The sequence below is a fragment of the Hyla sarda genome, chromosome 2 (genome assembly GCF_029499605.1).
Source record: "Hyla sarda isolate aHylSar1 chromosome 2, aHylSar1.hap1, whole genome shotgun sequence".
In the NCBI taxonomy this organism is placed as follows: domain Eukaryota; kingdom Metazoa; phylum Chordata; class Amphibia; order Anura; family Hylidae; genus Hyla; species Hyla sarda.
This window is the reverse complement of record NC_079190.1, coordinates 324,549,641-324,568,947: the sequence shown is the minus strand read 5'-3', so window position 1 is coordinate 324,568,947 and position 19,307 is coordinate 324,549,641. Positions and strand designations below refer to the sequence as shown.

General features: G+C 43.3%; 1 protein-coding gene across 13 annotated transcripts in view; it reads right to left on the bottom strand.

The window, feature by feature from the left end:
* AHCYL1 (adenosylhomocysteinase like 1) overlaps positions 1-19,307 on the bottom strand; it is a 107,864-nt gene that overhangs the window by 78,664 nt on the left and 9,893 nt on the right. For 4 of the 13 annotated variants that reach the window (XM_056557918.1, XM_056557920.1, XM_056557919.1 and 1 more), the window contains exon 1: positions 16,775-16,910. The exons of 7 other annotated variants lie outside the window; for them this stretch is intronic. In XM_056557918.1, coding sequence (XP_056413893.1) covers positions 16,775-16,780 — 6 coding nt within the window. In that variant the 5' untranslated portion in view covers positions 16,781-16,910. Of the gene's footprint in view, positions 1-15,630; positions 15,792-16,774; positions 16,911-19,307 lie in introns of those variants that run through there. 2 more of the 13 variants (XM_056557923.1, XM_056557922.1) reach the window with 2 other exon arrangements.

The following is a 19,307-nucleotide window of genomic DNA, read 5'->3' as shown; positions in this document are numbered from 1 at the left end:
TGGCAGTATTATATTTAGCGGTACAGTGTGCAGCAGTATTATATTCAGGGGTACAGTGTGCAGCAGTATTATATTCAGGGGTACAGTGTGTAGCAGTATTATATTCATGGATACAGTGTGTGGCAGTATTATATTCAGGGGCTCAGTGTGTGGCAGTATTATATTCAAAGGATACAATGTGTGGCAGTATTATATTCAGGGGCCCAGTGTGTGGCAGTATTATATTCAGGGGCCCAGTGTGTGGCAGTATTATATTCAGAGGTACAGTGTGTGGCAGTATTATATTTAGAGGTAAAGGGTGTGGCAGTATTATATTCAGGGGTACAGTGTGTGTCAGTATTATATTCAGGGGTACAGTGTGTGGCAGTATTATATTCAGGGGCACAGTGTGTGGCAGTATTATATTCAGAGGCACAGTGTGTGGCAGTATTATATTTAGAGGCACAGTGTGTATCAGTATTATATTTAGAGGTAAAGTGTGTGGCAGTATTATATTCAGGGGTACAGTGTGTGGCAGTATTATATTCAGGGGTACAGTGTGTGGCAGTATTATATTCAGGGGCACAGTGTGTGGCAGTATTATATTCAGAGGCACAGTGTGTGGCAGTATTATATTTAGAGGCACAGTGTGTGTCAGTATTATATTTAGAGGTACAGTGTGTGTCAGTATTATATTTAGAGGTACAGTGTGTGTGTCAGTATTATATTCAGGGGTACAGTGTGTGGCAGTATTATATTCAGGGGTACAGTGTGTGGCAGTATTATATTCAGAGGGTACAGTGTGTGGCAGTATTATATTCAGAGGCACAGTGTCTGGCAGTATTATATTCAGGGGCACAGTGTGTGGCAGTATTTTATTCAGGGGCACAGTGTGTGGCAGTATTATATTCAGGGGCAAAGTGTGTGGCAGTATTATATTCAGGGGTACAGTGTGTGGCAGTATTATATTCAGGGGTACAGTGTGTGTGGCAGTATTATATTCAGGGGCCCAGTGTGTGGCAGTAACAGTATGACGGTAATATGTATGCTGGTAATATTCCTCCTTGTATACTGGTATTATTGGTAATATTGGTCTCAGTATACAGGATTTGGTTAGTAACATTGTGATAGTGATATGCATGGTGAGAATATTCCTCCTTTTATACTGGTATTATTGGTAATATTGGTCTCAGTATACAGGATTTGGTCAGTAACATTATTATAGTGATATGCATAGTGATAATACTCCTCCTTGTATACTGATATTATTGGTAATATTGGTCTCAGTATACAGGATTTGGTCAGTAACATTATGATAGTAATATGTATAGTGAGAATATTCCTCCTTTTATACTGGTATTATTGGTAATATTGGTCTCAGTATACAGGATTTGGTCAGTAACATTATGATAGTGATATGTATAGTGATAATACTCCTCCTTGTATACTGATATTATTGGTAATATTGGTCTCAGTATACAGGATTTGGTCAGTAACATTATGATAGTAATATGTATAGTGATGATATTCCTCCTTGGATACTGGTATGATTGGTAATATTGGTCTCAGAATACAGGATTCACATAGCACTTTTCTTTCTTTTGCAATTTTTCACTATAAGAGAGGGTTGTGGCACTTTACTTTTTTAATTTGTGGTGAACTGTGATTAGATCTTGAACACTGACATCTTGAAACATCCCTATCCCTTTCCCTTATCCCCTTACATCCTTCCCTTCAATCCCCTGGTTGGACTTGATGGACGTATGTCTTTTTTCAACCATACTAACTATGTAACTATGTAACTATGTAACTGACACCATCCATTGTAACATTTGGCAAAGTAGGGGTGTACTCCTTATATATAATATATGTATAGCCACAAAGTGATACGCCTGCACTCTACGGACGTTTGCTGGCACAATGACACCATGCTGTGGGGCTGGTATGCAATAAATTTCCAGGGCTGGTTTTCATCCCCAGTCCAGCCCTGATTGCTAGTACTGTATTGGACCCCTTTTATGCCTTCAGAATTGCTTTTATTCTTAATGGAATACTTTCTACATTCCTCAGAGATTTTAGTTTATATGGACATAATGGCATGACACATTTGCTGCAGATTTGTCGTCCATGATGCAAATCTCTCATTCCACCACATCCCACAGAAGTGTCACCCAGTGTGGTCTTCTGCTGTTGGGATGCAGTGTGTGTTCAGATATGGTAGTCTGGATACCTTGGTTGTAACGATTGATTATTTGAGTTATTGTTGCCTGTCATCTCTAACCAGTCAGCCCATTCTTCTCTGACATCAACAAGGCATTTCTGTCCACACGATTTTTGGACCATTCTCTGTAAACCCTAGAGATAGTTGTGGGTAACAATCCCAGTAGTTTCTAGGAACAATCAGACCAGCCCATTTAGCACCAACAATTATGCCACGTTCAATGTCACTTAAATTCCCTTTTCCCATTCTTGGTTTGAACTTCTTCAAACATCTTGACCACCTCTACATGCCTAAATGCATTGGTTGCTGACAAATGATTAGCTACCATGTGAATGGCAGATTATAGACCCCTTCTTACAACTTACAGAGCCCAACTTAAAGGGGTACTCCACTACATTTTTTTCCGAATGCAAGTCTATGGGAGGGGGTGTGACAACTATCATGCCCCCTCCTTTGGACTTGCATTGAGGGGGCATGGCATAATGTCACGAGGGGAGTGGCCGTGACATCAAGAGCCCGGCACCCACACTCAGCATTTGGAACAAAATGTTCCTAACGCAAAGGCAGTGGAGTACCCCTTTAATGTCTGAATGGGTAGGAGTTGTTTTGCAGCCCAAGGGAGTACTACACAATATTAGGCAGGTTGTTCTATAGGGGTCCAATCTGGGAATGAGTGCTCTCCAGCCTGCTTTCAGTTGTAGATGGTTAGGAAGCCTGTTTACCCACACCAAACCCACCGGGTGAATTTGAATATCCATGGGCTCTGATCACATGAGTGTTTGCGCCTACTGAGCGCTCACGTGACCAGCACCAATTCATATTCAAATTCAACTGGTGTGCCCACCTCCTGGGCGCAATTCCGCGGGGATATAAGAGGATCTTCGGAGGAACACAGCTCTGGACTACAGGTACATATTTAACTCATAGACCCTTTATCGGTCTTCTGTTCACCCACACTATAACCCCAGGGAGGTGGAAATCCTATCGCCCTACGCCCGGGACATGCAGTTCCGGGTGCCAGGCAGATGAGTTTTTCATACATTTAGCCCTGCTGCGGGCAAGGAGGGCCGAACTGACTTCCCCCTCTAATTTTAAGAGGCCGGCGCTCAGGGTGTATGGAGTGGGTCCCGGAAAAAACAAGCCTCATATGGGTCTGTAGATGGAAAAACAAGATTTATGGCTATTATAGGGCGAGGAGGAAAAAACTAAAGTGCAAAAACTATTAAAGACCTTATTTAATGGTGCCAGAAAGTTAAACAGATTTGTAAATTACTTCTATTAAAAAATCCTTACAGTAATCATCAGCTGCTGTTATGATCCACAGGAACTTCTTTTCTTTTTGAATTTCCTTTCTGTCTGACCACAGTGCTCTCTGCTGACACCTCTGTCCATTTTAGGAACTGTCCAGAGCAGGATAGGTTTTCTATGGGGATTTGCTCCTACTCTGGACAGTTCCTAAAATGGACAGATGTGTCAGCAGAGAGCACTGTGGTCAGGCAGAAAGGAAATTCAAAAAGAAAACAACTTCCTGTAAATCATAACAGCAGCTGATAAGTACTGGAAGGATTAAGATATTTTAATAGAAGTCATTTACAAATCTAGTAAAGAAATTGGGGCTCAGGGTCGTGAATATTGTAATAAATGGTTTATTAGATAAATAAATCATACAAATATGTTTGTGTTCTGTGACTCACAGGGCCCTTGTGGGTCAACAGGGACACAGAATAAATACAATATATAATATACAATAGTACAATCAATAGTATTGCAAAAATATATATTTATATATATATATATATAATTAAAAACCTTTAGTAAAATAAGGTTTAAAAGAAAAAATGAAAAAGTGATATTAAAAAGTGTCCACACATCTGTAGTAGGTTCAACCTGGATGTAATATGGAGCAGTAAAGATGCACAGTGATGTCTCTATTGAACAGTTTTTAGTTCTACATTTTGTTTAAATCCAGGTGAGTAATCTCTTACTAGAGTAATTGCCCAATTGGGAGATATATATATATATATATATATATATATATATATATATACAATCATAATCCGTACCTTCTATGTAAGTCCTGGTCGCAGGTTGAGTCCCGGCTCTCTATGCAGAGAGCGCGCTGCTAGAGACTCGGCAGTCTCAGGTCCACAGTGGCGATGGTGGGCTTAATTCTTGTGGACTGCAGTGGTTCTCATGTAGGTAGCAGTTAGAAAGGCCGGCAACGTCCTCGTGGCGGAATAGTGCGCACTGTCATATGTTCATTGACAGGTGCAGTAGAAATCCAATATAGAGCTGTATTCTATTTGCGAGGCTTGATATTGTGGCACTTGGGTTTATGGTTGGTTATGGCTGGACGCGTTTCAGGTCCCCCATAGGACCTTTCTTCAGCAGCTAAACATATGTTTGATTTAATGATATATATTTTTTGCCATACTATTGATTGTATTATTGTATATTATATATTGTATTTATCCTGTGTTCCCGTTGACCCACAAGGGCCCTGTGAGTCACAGAACACAAACATATTTGTATCATTTATTTATCTAATAAACCATTTATTCCAATATTTACGACCCTGAGCCCCAATTTCTTTACTACATTTTGCATATTATTTGACACCGTGGGTATGGGTGTTATTTGGGTTACTCAGGTCCTAGGCGGCCATGTATATAGGAGCCTCTCCAAAAATTTATTTTCTGTTTAACTTTCTGGCACCAGTTTATAAAAAAAAAAAAGTTTTCCAGTGGAGTGCCCCTTTAACCCAATACACTGGGTTCAGGGGTGTGGAAAAAAAACTACTAAAACGAAAACGACACACAATCTACTTGTCCTGTATGGTCTCATGACCATCCACTTGTCCTGTACACAAAATAATTTCAACCAATATAGTGGGTAAACAGGATGACGGTTTTCCTTTAAGACAATTTGCATAAATCCTGTTGACTTGACTTTATTGGAGATAGCATAAATAGTGTAGTATTGAAAACTACGTTGTTAATTTAACTCTGGGAGAAAAGGTAAAAGCTTGTGGGGCTGTACTATTTACGTAACTCCCAAAGTTACATACCGTATTTATCGGGGTATACCACGCACCGGCCTATAACACGCACCCTCATTTTACCAAGGATATTTGGGTAAAAAAAGTTTTTTACCCAAATATCCATGATAAAATGAGGGTGCGTGTGTCGCGTGTATACCCCGATATACCCCCAGGAAAGGCAGGGGGAGAGAGGCCGTCGCTGCCCGCTTCTCTCCCCCTGCCTTTCCTGGGGTCTAGAGCGCTGCTGTCGGCCCTTTTCACCCCCTGGTTATCGTCATTGCTATGCGCTGAACGGCGCGGCGCATGACGTCAGAGCGCCGCGCCGTTCAGCGCATAGCAATGACGCCGGGGACGCACGACGGAGGCCTGGAGCAGCGCGGACCCGACTCAGGTAATTATGCCACCGGGGATGGGGGGAGGCAACGGGGCAGCGGCGCCGGCAATGGGTGCCGCTGCCCCTTCTCTCCCCCTGGCTGTCGGCGCCGCTTCTCTCCCCCTGGCTATCGGCGCCGGCACCGATAGTCAGGGGGACAGAACGGGCAGCGGCGCCGATAACCAGGGGGTGAAAAGGGCCGACAGCAGCGCTCTAGACCCCAGGAAAGGCAGGGGGAGAGAAGCGGGCAGCGACGGCCTCTCTCCCCCTGCCTTTCCTGGGGGTGTATCGGCGTATAACACGCACACAGACTTTAAGCTAAAAATTTTAGCCTAAAAAGTGCGTGTTATACGCCGATAAATACGGTAAATATCATAGCTCTCGATGCTTTTAAGGGGTATTCCAAATTTTTTTTTTATTTGACTATGCTACAGAGGCTGTAAAGTTAGTGTAGTTCATAATAAAGTGTCTGTATCTGTGTGTGACGGTTTTCTCACAATTCTTCTGTGATTTTCACCCCAATATTTATTTTTAACTGCATACAAAATGACTGTTGTTCCAGATTTTTCCCAGGTTGCAATTCAGCCGAGACCTGACCTCACTAGTCAGCTGATGACAGGGAGCCTGTCTGCTTCAATGGGTGGAGCGATCGCTTGGTGGGAGAGAGATCAATCTGCAACTAATGCAACAGCTGTAGGCACCCTCCCTGATTGAAAACCACAAGTCTTTTCAATGGATGCAGCTCATTTATGTTTCAATGGGTGGGGTGGCTGATGTGTGAGAAGGAGGAAATGGAATTATGGGATTTTTTGGCAAAGAAGGATACTCAAACAGGAAATACCAGTTCACAAAAAGCTATCCACAGTGTTATGGTAATCTCACAACATAGCCATGTATCCCCAAGACAAGTGCAGATACTTCCTAAGCATGTCCATTACTGTCTGGCAGGTACGTACTAAAATCCCCTTATGGTGGATAACCCCTTTAAGCAATCCCCATTAAAGTCTATAGGAGTTATGTAAATTGCGTTTAACAGCCACCTAATCAGCCAAACGATAGCTAGTGGTGCTCTACGTTTCACAGCTAAACATACAGGACACTTCAATTTTAGAAAGAGGATAAACGGAGCACCCACGTTTATTTTCTTTCTGATATTGATTAGAATCTAGTATGTTTCCTGTGGTTTTGTATGTCTTTATTTAGTTTTATTGTAAATCCACATTAGAATAGAAAAATCCAGTGATCAGAGTGACTTGGAGCAAATTCATCAGTGCTAGACTAGTCAGGGCCAGTATTTCAAAAATTGCCAACCTTGAGGAGTTTTCTCCTGTAACAGTTTACAGTGTATATTGACAATGGTGATCAAGGAAAAACATCCAGTGAACGGGGATCAACAAAACTGGTCGGAGAAGGATGTGAAAAATCATTTTGATGAACAGGTGGAGTTCAGTTAAACAAAACTGCAGCCAAATACAACGATGGTGTTCAACTCATGTGTCTGGTCACACCACTTGTCAGTCCTTGGCAAGGACTGTCAAAAACAGTAGACAAACAGTTTGAGTGCCACTACTGTCTAATGGAAAGAGAAAAGAATGACTTTCCAGTAGTCAATTGAGTATAAATATTGTATCACTGAGAAGTGGAAAAACATGACACAGTCAAACAAATCCAGATCTCTATTGCGTCATGCTGATGGAAGGGTCAGAATTTAGTACAAGGAGCACAACTTGATGAACTCTTCCTGGTGACGGTGGCATAATGGTGTGGGGTATATTTTCTTGCCATACTCTGGATAATCTGAAGTGATGATCTTAGGACCATGATATAAAATAACAAAAGGACCTTTATTAAATATTACGGGCAGCACATTTCAAAAAGGTCCCACTTTTCCTCATAAGGTCCTTTTGAAAATGCGTCCTTTGTTATTTTGCATCATAGTCCATGGTTGTTCATCTCCACGAGCCAGATTGTGCCACTAGCAAACACCTTTTTTCGAGACCACTTTGAATTTTTCTTTACTTCATCTTATCGATTATCCTATGTGACATAGGTCTGGGATGGTGGCTGCAGCCATGGACATCCTCTACTACAACTATTATTATAAATGCAATTTATAGGTGTTCAACACCCCTAAGCTTAACACCCCAAGGGGAGCAGTTTTCCATCCCACACATTGCCACTTCTGTGTGAGGTTAATTACATTAGTGTGTAATCAAGTAGTGCCCCAATTGTTCTTCTATTTTCCTGCACTATGTCTATCTAAAGTATGGAGAGCACAAGGGGGCATAATTACGTTATGGGGACACAAAGGGGCCTGTTAAGGGGCAGAAATAGGGCCCTACTGCTGTGTAAAGATTATATGTGGCACTATAACTTTTTGGGGTGCACTATTACTGTGTGGTGCGTACGGTAATTATCATTAGGAGCACTATGGATAGAGAGTTTGTATAGGGTGCTGGCATAAAGAGCCCAAGAGGTTTGTCTCGTAATTCTGCAGAGTTGTGGCTGAAAAAAATCACAGCAGTCAGGATCGGATGGAAAGAATAAAAACATACAGAAAAAGAGAAGGACTCTGATCAGAGAAGATATGAGCTGTAATCACTAGATCTATCTGCACTTTAATCACTTATACGGTCTGCAGAGCCTGACTACGTGCTCACTATATGAGCTCAATAGAGTGGTACCCCGACATATGATGGCCCCAACATACGATATTTTCAACATACGAAGGCCATCGTATATATTGAAGGCAGCATCAACATACGATGTGCCTTTGCGTCGGGGCCATCGCTAAAACAGCTAGCTGTTTAACCCGTTGTCGTCAAAGACGACAGCAAACGGTGTATGGCGTGGGCTTCTGACTCGAGCCCTCACCATAGCGGCAGGCCCCCAACTGATTCCCGTAGCGCGCTTAAAGGAGTACTGTGGTGCTTTTTTTTATTCACCATCCGTGCCCGGGCTGCAAAATGTAACAGAACAAACTTTAACCCCTTAAGGACTCAGGGTTTTTCCGTCTTTTCACTTTCGTTTTTTCCTCCTTACCTTTTAAAAATCATAACCCTTTCAATTTTCCACCTAAAAATCCATATTATGGCTTATTTTTTGCGTCGCCAATTCTACTTTGCAGAGACATTAGTCATTTTACCCAAAAATGCACGGCAAAACGGAAAACAAAATCATTGTGCGACAAAATTGGGAAAAAAACGCCATTTTGTAACTTTTGGGGGCTTCCGTTTCTATGCAGTGCATATTTCGGTAAAAATTACACCTCATCATTATTCTTTAGGTCCATACGGTTAAAATGATACCCTACTTATATAGGTTTGATTTTGTCGCACTTCTGGAAAAAATCATAACTACATGCAGGAAAATGTATATGTTTAAAAATGTAATCTTCTGACCCCTATAACTTTTTTATTTTTCCACGTACAGGGCGGTGTGAGGACTCATTTTTTGCGCCGTGATCTGAAGTTTTTATCGGTATGATTTTTGTTTTGATCTGACTTTTTGATCACTTTTTATAAATTTTTTTAATGGTATAAAAAGTGACCAAAATACGTTTTTTTGGACTTTGGAATTTTTTTGCGCGTAAGCCATTGACCGTGCGGTTTAATTAATGATATATTTTTATAGTTCGGACATTTACGCACGCGGCGATACCACATATGTTTTTTTTTTTTTTTTTTACACTGTTTTATTTTTTTTTATGGGAAAAGGGGGGTGATTCAAACTTTTATTAGGGAAGGGGTTAAATAACACTGCACACACTGATCTCCTATGCTGATCACTGGCGTGTATTAACACGCCTGTGATCAGCATTATCGGCGCTTGACTGCTCCTGCCTGGATCTCAGGCACGGAGCAGTCATTCGTCGATCGGACACCGAGGAGGCAGGTAAGGGCCCTCCCGGTGTCCGGTCAGCTGTTCGGGACGCCGCGATTTCACCGCGGCGGTCCCGAACAGCCTGACTGAGCAGCCGGGTCACTTTCAGTTTCACTTTAGAAGCAGCGGTCAGCTTTGACCGCCGCTTCTAAAGGGTTAATACCGCACATCGCCGCGATCGGCGATGTGTGGTATTAGCCGCGGGTCCCGGCCGTTGATGAGCGCCGGGACCGACGCGATATGATGCAGGATCGCGGCGCGATCCCGCTTCATATCGCAGGAGCCGGCGCAGGACGTAAATATACGTCCTGCGTCGTTAAGGGGTTAAGTCACCTGCCTACGTTCTCTTGTTGCTCCGATGTCTGTGTCCTGTTCTCTAGTCCCTGTCTTCTTCCGCTTCCTGCGGGTCAGCGAGTCACGCTGCTCTCAGCGTATCACCAGCCGCAGCAATGGGACATTGCTGCGGCCGGTCATACGCAGGAAGCGGAAGAAGACAGGGACCAGAGAACGGGACACCGACATCAGAGCAACGGGGGAATGTAGGCAGGTTAGTTAAAGTTTGTTCTGTTTCATTTTGCACCCCTGGCACGTTGGGTTAATTTAAAAAAAGTGCCATAGTACTCCTTTAACAGCCGACATGCGGCGATTGCCGCGGCCAGCTAATAACCTTTTAGATTGCCACTGTCAAAGCTGACAGCGGCATCAAAAGGGTGATGTAAATGCTCCTTGGTGGTCCAGTGGGGTGGATCGCCGTTACGCCCCCTCCCATAGACATGAAGGGGGCCCTCACACATCCCCGTATACAGAAAAATAAAAACGTTATAGGGGTCAGAAGATGACATTTTTACACATACTAATTTTCGTGCATACAGTTATAATTTTTTAACAGAAGTAAAACAAAATCAAACCTATATAAGTTGGGTATCATTTTAATCCTATGGACCTACATACAACTAAACATACAATGGTCGTCCTGGAACAAATTACCAGTTTTCCATAGATATGTGTACTCAACATATGATGGTCTCAACATACAATGGTCCTCCTGGAACCAATTAATATTGTATGTTGAGGGACCACTGTACTCTGTATATAGTTGACTTAAAGGGGTATTCCAGGAAAAAACTTTTTTTTTATATATCAACTGGCTCCAGAAAGTTAAACAGATTTGTAAATTACTTCTATTAAAAAATCTTAATCCTTTCAGTACTTATGAGCTTCTGAAGTTAAGGTTGTTCTTTTCTGTCTTAGTCCTCTCTGATGACACCTGTCTCAAGAAACGCCCAGTTTAGAAGCAAATCCCCATAGCAAACCTCTTCTAAACTGGGCGTTTCCCGAGACAGGTGTCATCTGTTTAACTTTCTGGAGCCAGTTGATATATAAAAAAAAGTTTTTTCCTGGAATACCCCTTTAATTCAGTAACAATATGGTGACAATAGTTACTATGTGGTAGTTTTATATGGCTCTTATAATAAAATCTTATCATTGGTAATATGTATATTTTGCATAGTATTAATTGTATTATTAGTAATGCTGGTCTACGGGATTTGTTCAGGAACAGTATGATGATAGTGATATTTGTTTCTTGGATACTGGTATTATTAATTAGCAATTTCGTAATTTTTTTCTCTCACACAGTTTGATAAATCTAGGCCTACATGACTATTGTTTAGAAGTAGATCATACATATAATCATCTTCTATGCATATTAAGACTGAAAAAAAAAAAAAAATAATATATATATATATATATATATATATATATATATATATATATGCATATTGCTTGGGTGGTAAAAAAAAAACATTTTATAAAACATTTATATTTTCTAGCAATGCTTTTGTGGGGAAGAGGGGGCTCTGGTCCAAAAATTTGCCCTGGGGCCTATAGAACTCCAGGTATATAATAAGCACACTTATACAATGATCAGCTACTATATCATACATGTCCCCTGAATCACAATGCTGAATCACTATGAGTAGATTCTGTGACACTGATTGTAATAGTAACAGAAACACCTTCCTGAGAGACAGACTCTCACTAATACTCTATGGCACGAATTAGAGGAAGGAAGTTCTATGGTATTGATCTATTACTTGCTGCACTTGGGGTACGTTTACTTTGCTGCTTATTTCTTGCATTGCCAGAGTCTTTCTTAAGTCCTATATAGTATTTCTAGGACAAGAGAGAATGGGCTGTTCAGAACATGTCAGTACTTCCAGCCGATATTCCAGCAACATGCTATTACATGAATGTCCATTCAGTGTATATTAACCCCTTAAAGGGAACCAATCATCAGATTTTACCCTATATAACGCTTTCCCGGGGGATGCTCCTGCCCCCAGGGATAGTGAAGATATGAAGTTATAAACTAGTCACCGCCGCCGCCGTAAGTAGTCACCTGGGCGGGGAGCTCCTCTCATCTACTCCCGTTCTTCGGCCGGCAGCGACGCCCCCTCCGCTTGATTGATGGTCATCACTCTGCTCCGTCTGTTCAGTGAGCGGAACAATGACGCGGCCCATCAATCAAGCGGAGGGGACGTCGCTGCCGGCCGAAGAACGGGAGAAGAGCTTCCCGCCCAGGAGACTACTTACGGCGGCGGCGGTGACAAGTTTATAACTTCATATCTTCCCCATCCCTGAGGGCAGGAGCATCCCCCGGGTATGGCGAAAATAAAGATTTTACCCTATATAACGCTTTGCCAAGCGTTCTATAGGGTAAAATCTGATGATTGGTTCCCTTTAAGGACTGAGGGTTTTTCTGTTTTTGCATTTTAGTTTTTTCCTCCTTACATTTAAAAAATCATAATTCTTTCAATTTTGCACCTAAAAATCCATATGATGGCTTATTTTTTGCGTCACCAATTCTTCTTTGTAATGACATAATTCATTTTACCCAAAAACTACTGCGAAACGAAAAAAAAAATTCATTGTGCGACAAAACTGAAAAAAATCCCCACCATTTTGTAACTTTTGGGGGCTTCCGTTTCTACGTAGTACATTTTTCGGTAAAAATTACCTTATCATTATTCTGTAGGTCCATACGATTAAAATGTTAACCTACTTATATAGGTTTGATTTTGTCGTACTTCTGGAAAAAATCATAACTACATACAGGAATATGTATATGTTTACAATTGTCCTCAGGGCGTACAGGTATGCCCTGCTTCCTTAAGAGGTTAAAGAGTACCTGTCATCAAACCATATTTTCTAAACTAACTCAGATTATATTCCCTAACTACGCCTAACACCTCTCCTGCTTTAAAAATCATACCTTTCCCCTTGCTCAAATTGTGTGAGCTCCTGGCAGGAGAAAATGGGCATTCACCAGCAGGCGTGACATCACTGAAGCCTGCAAGAGCTGTGCCCCGCACACACCTCCTGAGTTTGGTCTGCTGCCAGGATGGGAGGAGACCAAATTAACTGTTTGAATTGTGCAGGAAACAGCACAGAGCCACCTAGTGGCCGTTTTTTCAATCACATTAAAAACATATATATGCTAAAATCTGCTGAGTGGTTCCCTTTAAAATTCTCAATCTTTATAATGCTTGACAATGCGTTATATATGCTAAAATCGTTATCCTCACCATCCCCAGGGGGCTACTTGCGGGGCGGTCGGGGGGACTTTATAGCTTAATATCTTCACCATCCCTGGGGGGCAAAAATATAACGCGTTGTCGAGCAATCTATATGCTAACATCTGCTGATTGGTTCCCTTTAACAGAAATTAAATAGGAAAGTGTTTTATAATTACATAAATATTAAAAGTTTACTCTGGTGACAGGTACTCTTTAAGTACAGTACATAGTTACATATGTACTTAATATACACATAAGTACAGGAGCCAGCTTTCGCTGCTCAGGAAGCATAATACTGTAAACCCCCTTTAAATCTCAGTGAACTGTGTTACGTTACAAGTGGTATTAGCGTGTCATTTGTGCCAGCAGGAAAACATTAGCAGGCTCTGAGGGGACACTACAAGGCTCTATGTCACAGTCTATAAACAGAAGCTTAATTAAAATGGTTTATTGTCCTCTCCGACCTTCCTCTTCTGCAGAATATAACCTTTCCTCTACAGCACAACACAATAGGAACCCACAGAGCTATAATTCTACAGATTTCTTAATTCCTTTTGGTTGAATATTATGTACACAAGCTCACAACAAAGACCTTTCCCACACATTTGTAAAGACTGCACTCAGTCTGATAACAATATGTTATTATATGCACTAACCAATGTAAAAAATCACAAATGTCAGAAGCAGTGCTGTATTTTGTTAGGCCTTATTTATACAGGCAAATTGCTAAGGGAATCTGTCACCTCTATTTGCTGCTAAGAGCTGGAAACACCACTAGATAGCTGTTAGCGTCTGTTCACACTACAGAATTTACAATGCACAGTTCCCATAAGGAAATTATGGGAATCAATATTCTGCCACGGACAGTAAGCGATATCACTAATGTGCAGTGGAAAATCTGTAGTGTCTAGAGGTGGTGTCAGGCTTCTCACATGCTACACACCCTGGCAGGCCTTCTTTCATGCCCTTACCTCCCAGCCAATCATTGATTGCTTTACAAGCCCTGTACGTCAATCAAGGAAAGGCTAGGAAGTGAGGACAAGCCAGGAGGCGTACCAGGATGTGGCACTTGAGCAGCTCGGCACTACCTCTTTGACACTTGGCTAATAAAGGAGATTTTATAAGTTTGGCAACCACCATTCGCTCCAGGAACAGCCCTTGAACATGATTCATACCTCCTCCGTCTCTATATACACCCCCCCCCCCCAACCTAGCAATCACAGTCTATTTTGCAATGAAGTTTCTCGGTGAACAATATGAACAGTCAACTACATAACAAAATCCCTATATCTCAGGAACTAAGGGGCATAGAAAGGAAGTAGAAACACTTTTCTTTTCTTTAAAAAAAAAAAAAAAGTAGAAAGTTTCTCGCAAAGCCCTAAATTTTCCGAGCACTTATATCGCTCCAAAAAGTAATAACACCATGGTGTCTCACACAGTAGAGTGGGTAGATGAGTGGGTTGGGGAAGAGTAGGTAGGCCCTCCCTATTAAGTAGTTAGGTCACTTCAGTAAGTAGTTTCCCCAATTACGGAGGTGACCCCAGTAGGTAGGTCCCTGTGAATTTAGCTGCCCCCTGTAGGTAGTAAATCCCTGTTGGCAGTAGCAGCCTCCTATAAGTAGGGGTTACTCCCTGAAGGTAAGTCCCAGTAGTAGCAGCCCCCACATATAGCAGTAGGAGCAGCCCCCCTTTAGGTAGTAGCAGCAGCAGCCTCCCCTAGTTAGTTGTAGAACTCCCCCGCCCCCCCCCCCCCAGGTAGTAGTAGAAGCCCCCTTTATGTAGAAGTAGCAGCCCCTTTAAAGCAGTAATAGTAGCAGCCCTTTTAGGCAGTAGTAGCAGCAGAGACCCCTTTAGGTAGTAGTAGCAGCAGCCCCCTTTAGGTAGTAATAGCAACAGACCCCCTTTAGGTAATAGTAGCAGCAGCCTCTTTTAGCCAGTAGTAGTAGCAGCAGCCCCCTTTAGGCAGTAGTAGCAGCAACACACTTTTAGGTAGTAGCAGCAGACCCCTTTTAGGTAGTAGCAGCAGCCTCCTTTAGGTAGTAGCAGCAACAGCAGCCCTTTTTTGGTAGTAGTAGTAGCAGCATACACACATCATACATCTATCATACACACATGCACATGATGCATGTATACACACCACATACATACATCATATGCACATTTATAATACACACATGCATACATCATACATACACACATCATACATACATCTATCATACACTCATCTATCGAACAAACATATATCGTACATAAACACATTATAAATACATACATAATGGATAGATGTCAGCCAGTGGTCATCTTTTATTGTAACCATATAAAAGCCACATGATATATGGCACAACCCGGATAAAATATGCAACAGAGCAAAGAGAAGAAGGCGTGGTCCATGCCTTCTTCTCTTTGCTCTGTTGCATATTTTATCCTGGTTGTGCCATATTTCGTGCATTCATCCATCTATCATACAGTCATTATATGCACACACATCATTCATCCATACACACAAATTATTCATACATATACAACCCCTGCCCCATCAGCACCCCCAGTCCACTCACCTGCGGTCACCATGAAATCAGCGCCGTGGCCTGCTGTTGATCAGGTGATGTGGCCAGGTCGGAGGCAGCACCTGCAGACTATCCAATCCGCTACACCGGCGCACCTTGTCGGCCTCCACACGGCCAGATTGGGGGGGGGTTACCTCAGGGGCAAAAAGTAGACGTGAGTGCCTGCACGGGGCACCTCTGCCCTCTGCTTTTAATGCGCCAGTGTCCCTGCCCCATCTGATTGCGGCTTCTGCGTGACAAGAGAAGGGGGTAGAACGTCTGGAGCTGTAAACTCGAGATAGGCAGACTAACTGGGAGCAATTTAATTGGGAGGCACATGGGGGACACAACAGGATGTAGGGGGGGGGCATGGCCCCCTCTGCCCCTCCCCTGGCAACGCCACTGCTCTCTTTATATTAGTAGCCTGGCATTCACCACTCCATCATTAACTATTTCAGTTGCTGTGATCAATTTGGTATTACAATCCAAATGACAGTAACCTCAGAGTGCTCATTGGACCCCCATGACATGATCATGGTGATCTGAGGATTGAGAATGCAGCCTGGCTCAGCATCAATTTTTTTAAAATCCCAAAATTTGGTCACATCATACATTGCTTAAAAGTCCCCTCCAAACAAAAAAGGTACGGATACCGATCACGGCACAAAAAATGGTCCCTCATCTCCGTATAGAGAAAAATTAAAAAAGTGAGAGGGTCAAAGACTATATAAAGAGTATTGTTTTAATCACATTGACCTACAGTATAAAGAGAACATATCACTTTTACCATGACGTGACCTGCATAAAAACTAAACCCTCCCAAAAGTTGCAGAACTGCGCTTTTTCTTTCAACCCCCCACCACACACAAATAATATATATATATATATATATATATATATATATATAATTTTTTTTTTTTTACCATACATTTACCACTTTGTGTCATTAAAATTACAATTGGTTGCGCAAAAAAAACAAAAAGCCCTTATATGGGTCTGTGGATGGAAAAATTTAAGAGTTTTGGCTCTTAGAAGGCCAGGAGGAACAAACGAAAAGGCAAAAATGAAAACTGCCTGTGTCCTTAAAGGGTTAATGATAAGTCATCTAAGTTCTGGGGGGGTTACCCACAGGTCCTCTTAAAGTAAAGTAACTTACATCCATGTAGAATAGCTCTCCCCATAGATCTGATCACTTCCTTTATGAACAGTGACCCTGCTGTTGCCAGGCATCACTTTCCCACAATCCCCCTTGCTTGCATGCTCAGTGAAGACCAACTGCCATTACTTTCAGGAGACTGCAGCTCAACCGAACATGTTTGATCATGTGTAATCGCACGTAATGAACAGCGCAAGGGATTTTTGGTCACTTCATATTCCAGAAATAAAATAAAAAAAAGTGATCAAAAAGTCCCATCTAAACTAAAATGGTACCGATAAAACTCCAGATCACTGTGCAAAAGATGATCCCTTATACAGCCCCCTTTGATAAAAGAATAAGGTTAAAAGGGGTCCAAATAGGGTCATTTTAAGCATACTTAGGGTAGGGTGACCAGGATCGGAATGATCTGAGCCCGTGAGCCGCCGACCGCTGCTGTGCTGTGACAGATAGTCACTTCCAGGGGCGGACCGACAGGCCGGTCCATTCGGCCCTCTTCCGAAGGCCCTGACGGGGAAAAGGGGCCCTTGCCGGCTAATTGCCGGCACACACCCGGACCCGGGCCGGGCACACACCCGAGCCCGGAGAACGGTGCTGCTGGCTGCTGTTTGGCATCTCCCAAACAGCCACAGCAGCCCTGGGAGAGGCTCTTTGAACTCCGGCGTGGCGCTGCAGTGCTTCGACGTGAGGTCACATCACCACGTCGGAGCTCACTGTGCGTCCGCCGCTTTGCTCGCGCTCTCTCTTGTTCAGGGCCCGCTTGTCCTCAGGTACAAAACCCTGCTTTTCCTCAGTGTACAGGGCCCCGCTTGTCCTCCGAGGACAAGCGGGGCTCTGTACACTGAGGACAAGCGGGACCCTGTACAGTAAGGACAAGCGGGGTCCTGTACACAAAGTATGGTGACCACATTTCCTAACTGCCATTCAGGGACACTTACTTCCACAAGTGCATTTCGTCAAGACTCCACCCCTAGCCCCACAACTGCCCCGCCCCTATTTCCGCCCAGTATGCATATGAATATTTGCCATAGAAAGGAATAGGGGTTGCAGTGCGCTTCAGGCTATGGGGTACTTTGAGGGATGGCAATGCCAATCACCTTAACTACACCGAGGGGGAGATTTATCAAAACTTGTGCAGAGGAAAAGTTGTCTAGTTGCCCATAGCAACCAGTCAAATTGCTTCTCTCATTTTTCGGAGGCTTTTTCAAAAATGAAAGAAGCGATCGGATTGGTTGCCATGGGCAACTCAGCAACTTTTCTTCTGGACAGGTTTTGATGAATTTCCCCCCCAAGTGCCTTAAAACACTGAACTCCTTTTTTTTGTGCCAACTTGGGATCTCTGTCTGTGATACCCACTCCAACTTGGCTCCAGCCTCCACTCACCTTTAAAGGTGTACTCCAGTGGAAATTTTTTTTTTTTTTTTAAATCAACTGGTGCCAGAAAGTTTAACAAATTTGTAAATTACTTCTAATCAAAATTTTTAATCCTTCCAGTACTATTAGCTGCTGTATACTACAGAGGAAATTGTCTTCGATTTGGGATTTCTTTTCTGTCACGACCACAATGGTCTCTGCTTGGGTGAGGCTGAGGCCTCTTAGATTTATTACAGAAATAGCACAGCAGCACAGAGTATTTCTGGAGGGAACTGTAGTGAGGCAGACTGTCTGAAATACTCTGTGCTGCTGGGAAGCCTACTCCATTTTCTACCTGCCTTTCACTGCCCCCTACATGACGGCACAGTCAGAGATATGTTATATTTCGCATATAACTTATAAGTCAGACTGGGCCATTATGTAGGGAGCGGTGAAAGGCAGGTAGAAGATACATACAACTATACAATTCATAAGCCACCCACCTTGCCAGGCTAGCCAGTTTGTGTGTCCATGCAGATGCCGACTGAGAAAGCTGGCAGAGAGATCAGGGCACTTCTTCGGCAGGGCTCTGTACACGGAGGACAAGCAGGGGCTCTGTACACCGAGCACAAGCAGGGCTCTGTACACCGAGGACAGGCGGGGCACTGTACACCGAGGACAAGCGGGGCATTGTACACTAATGACAAGCAGGGCCATGTACACTAATGACAAGCAGGGCCATGTACACTAAGGACAAGCGGGGCCCTGTACACTGAGGACAAGCAGGGCCCTTTACAATGAGGACAAGCAGGGCTCTGTACACTGAGGCCAAGCAGGGGCTCTGTACACAGTGTACAGAGCCCTGCTTATCCTCAGTGTACAGGGCCCCGCCTGTCCTCGGTGTACAGGGCCCCGCCTGTCCTCGGTGTACAGGGCCCCGCCTGTCCTCGGTGTACAGGGCCCCGCCTGTCCTCGGTGTACAGGGCCCCGCCTGTCCTCGGTGTACAGGGCCCCGCTTGTCCTCGGTGTACAGAGCCCCACTTGTCCTCGGTGTACAGAGCCCCGCTTGTCCTCGGTGTACAGAGCCCCGCTTGTCCTCGGTGTACAGAGCCCCGCTTGTCCTCGGTGTACAGAGCCCCGCTTGTCTTCGGTGTACAGAGCCCTGCTTGTCCTCGGTGTA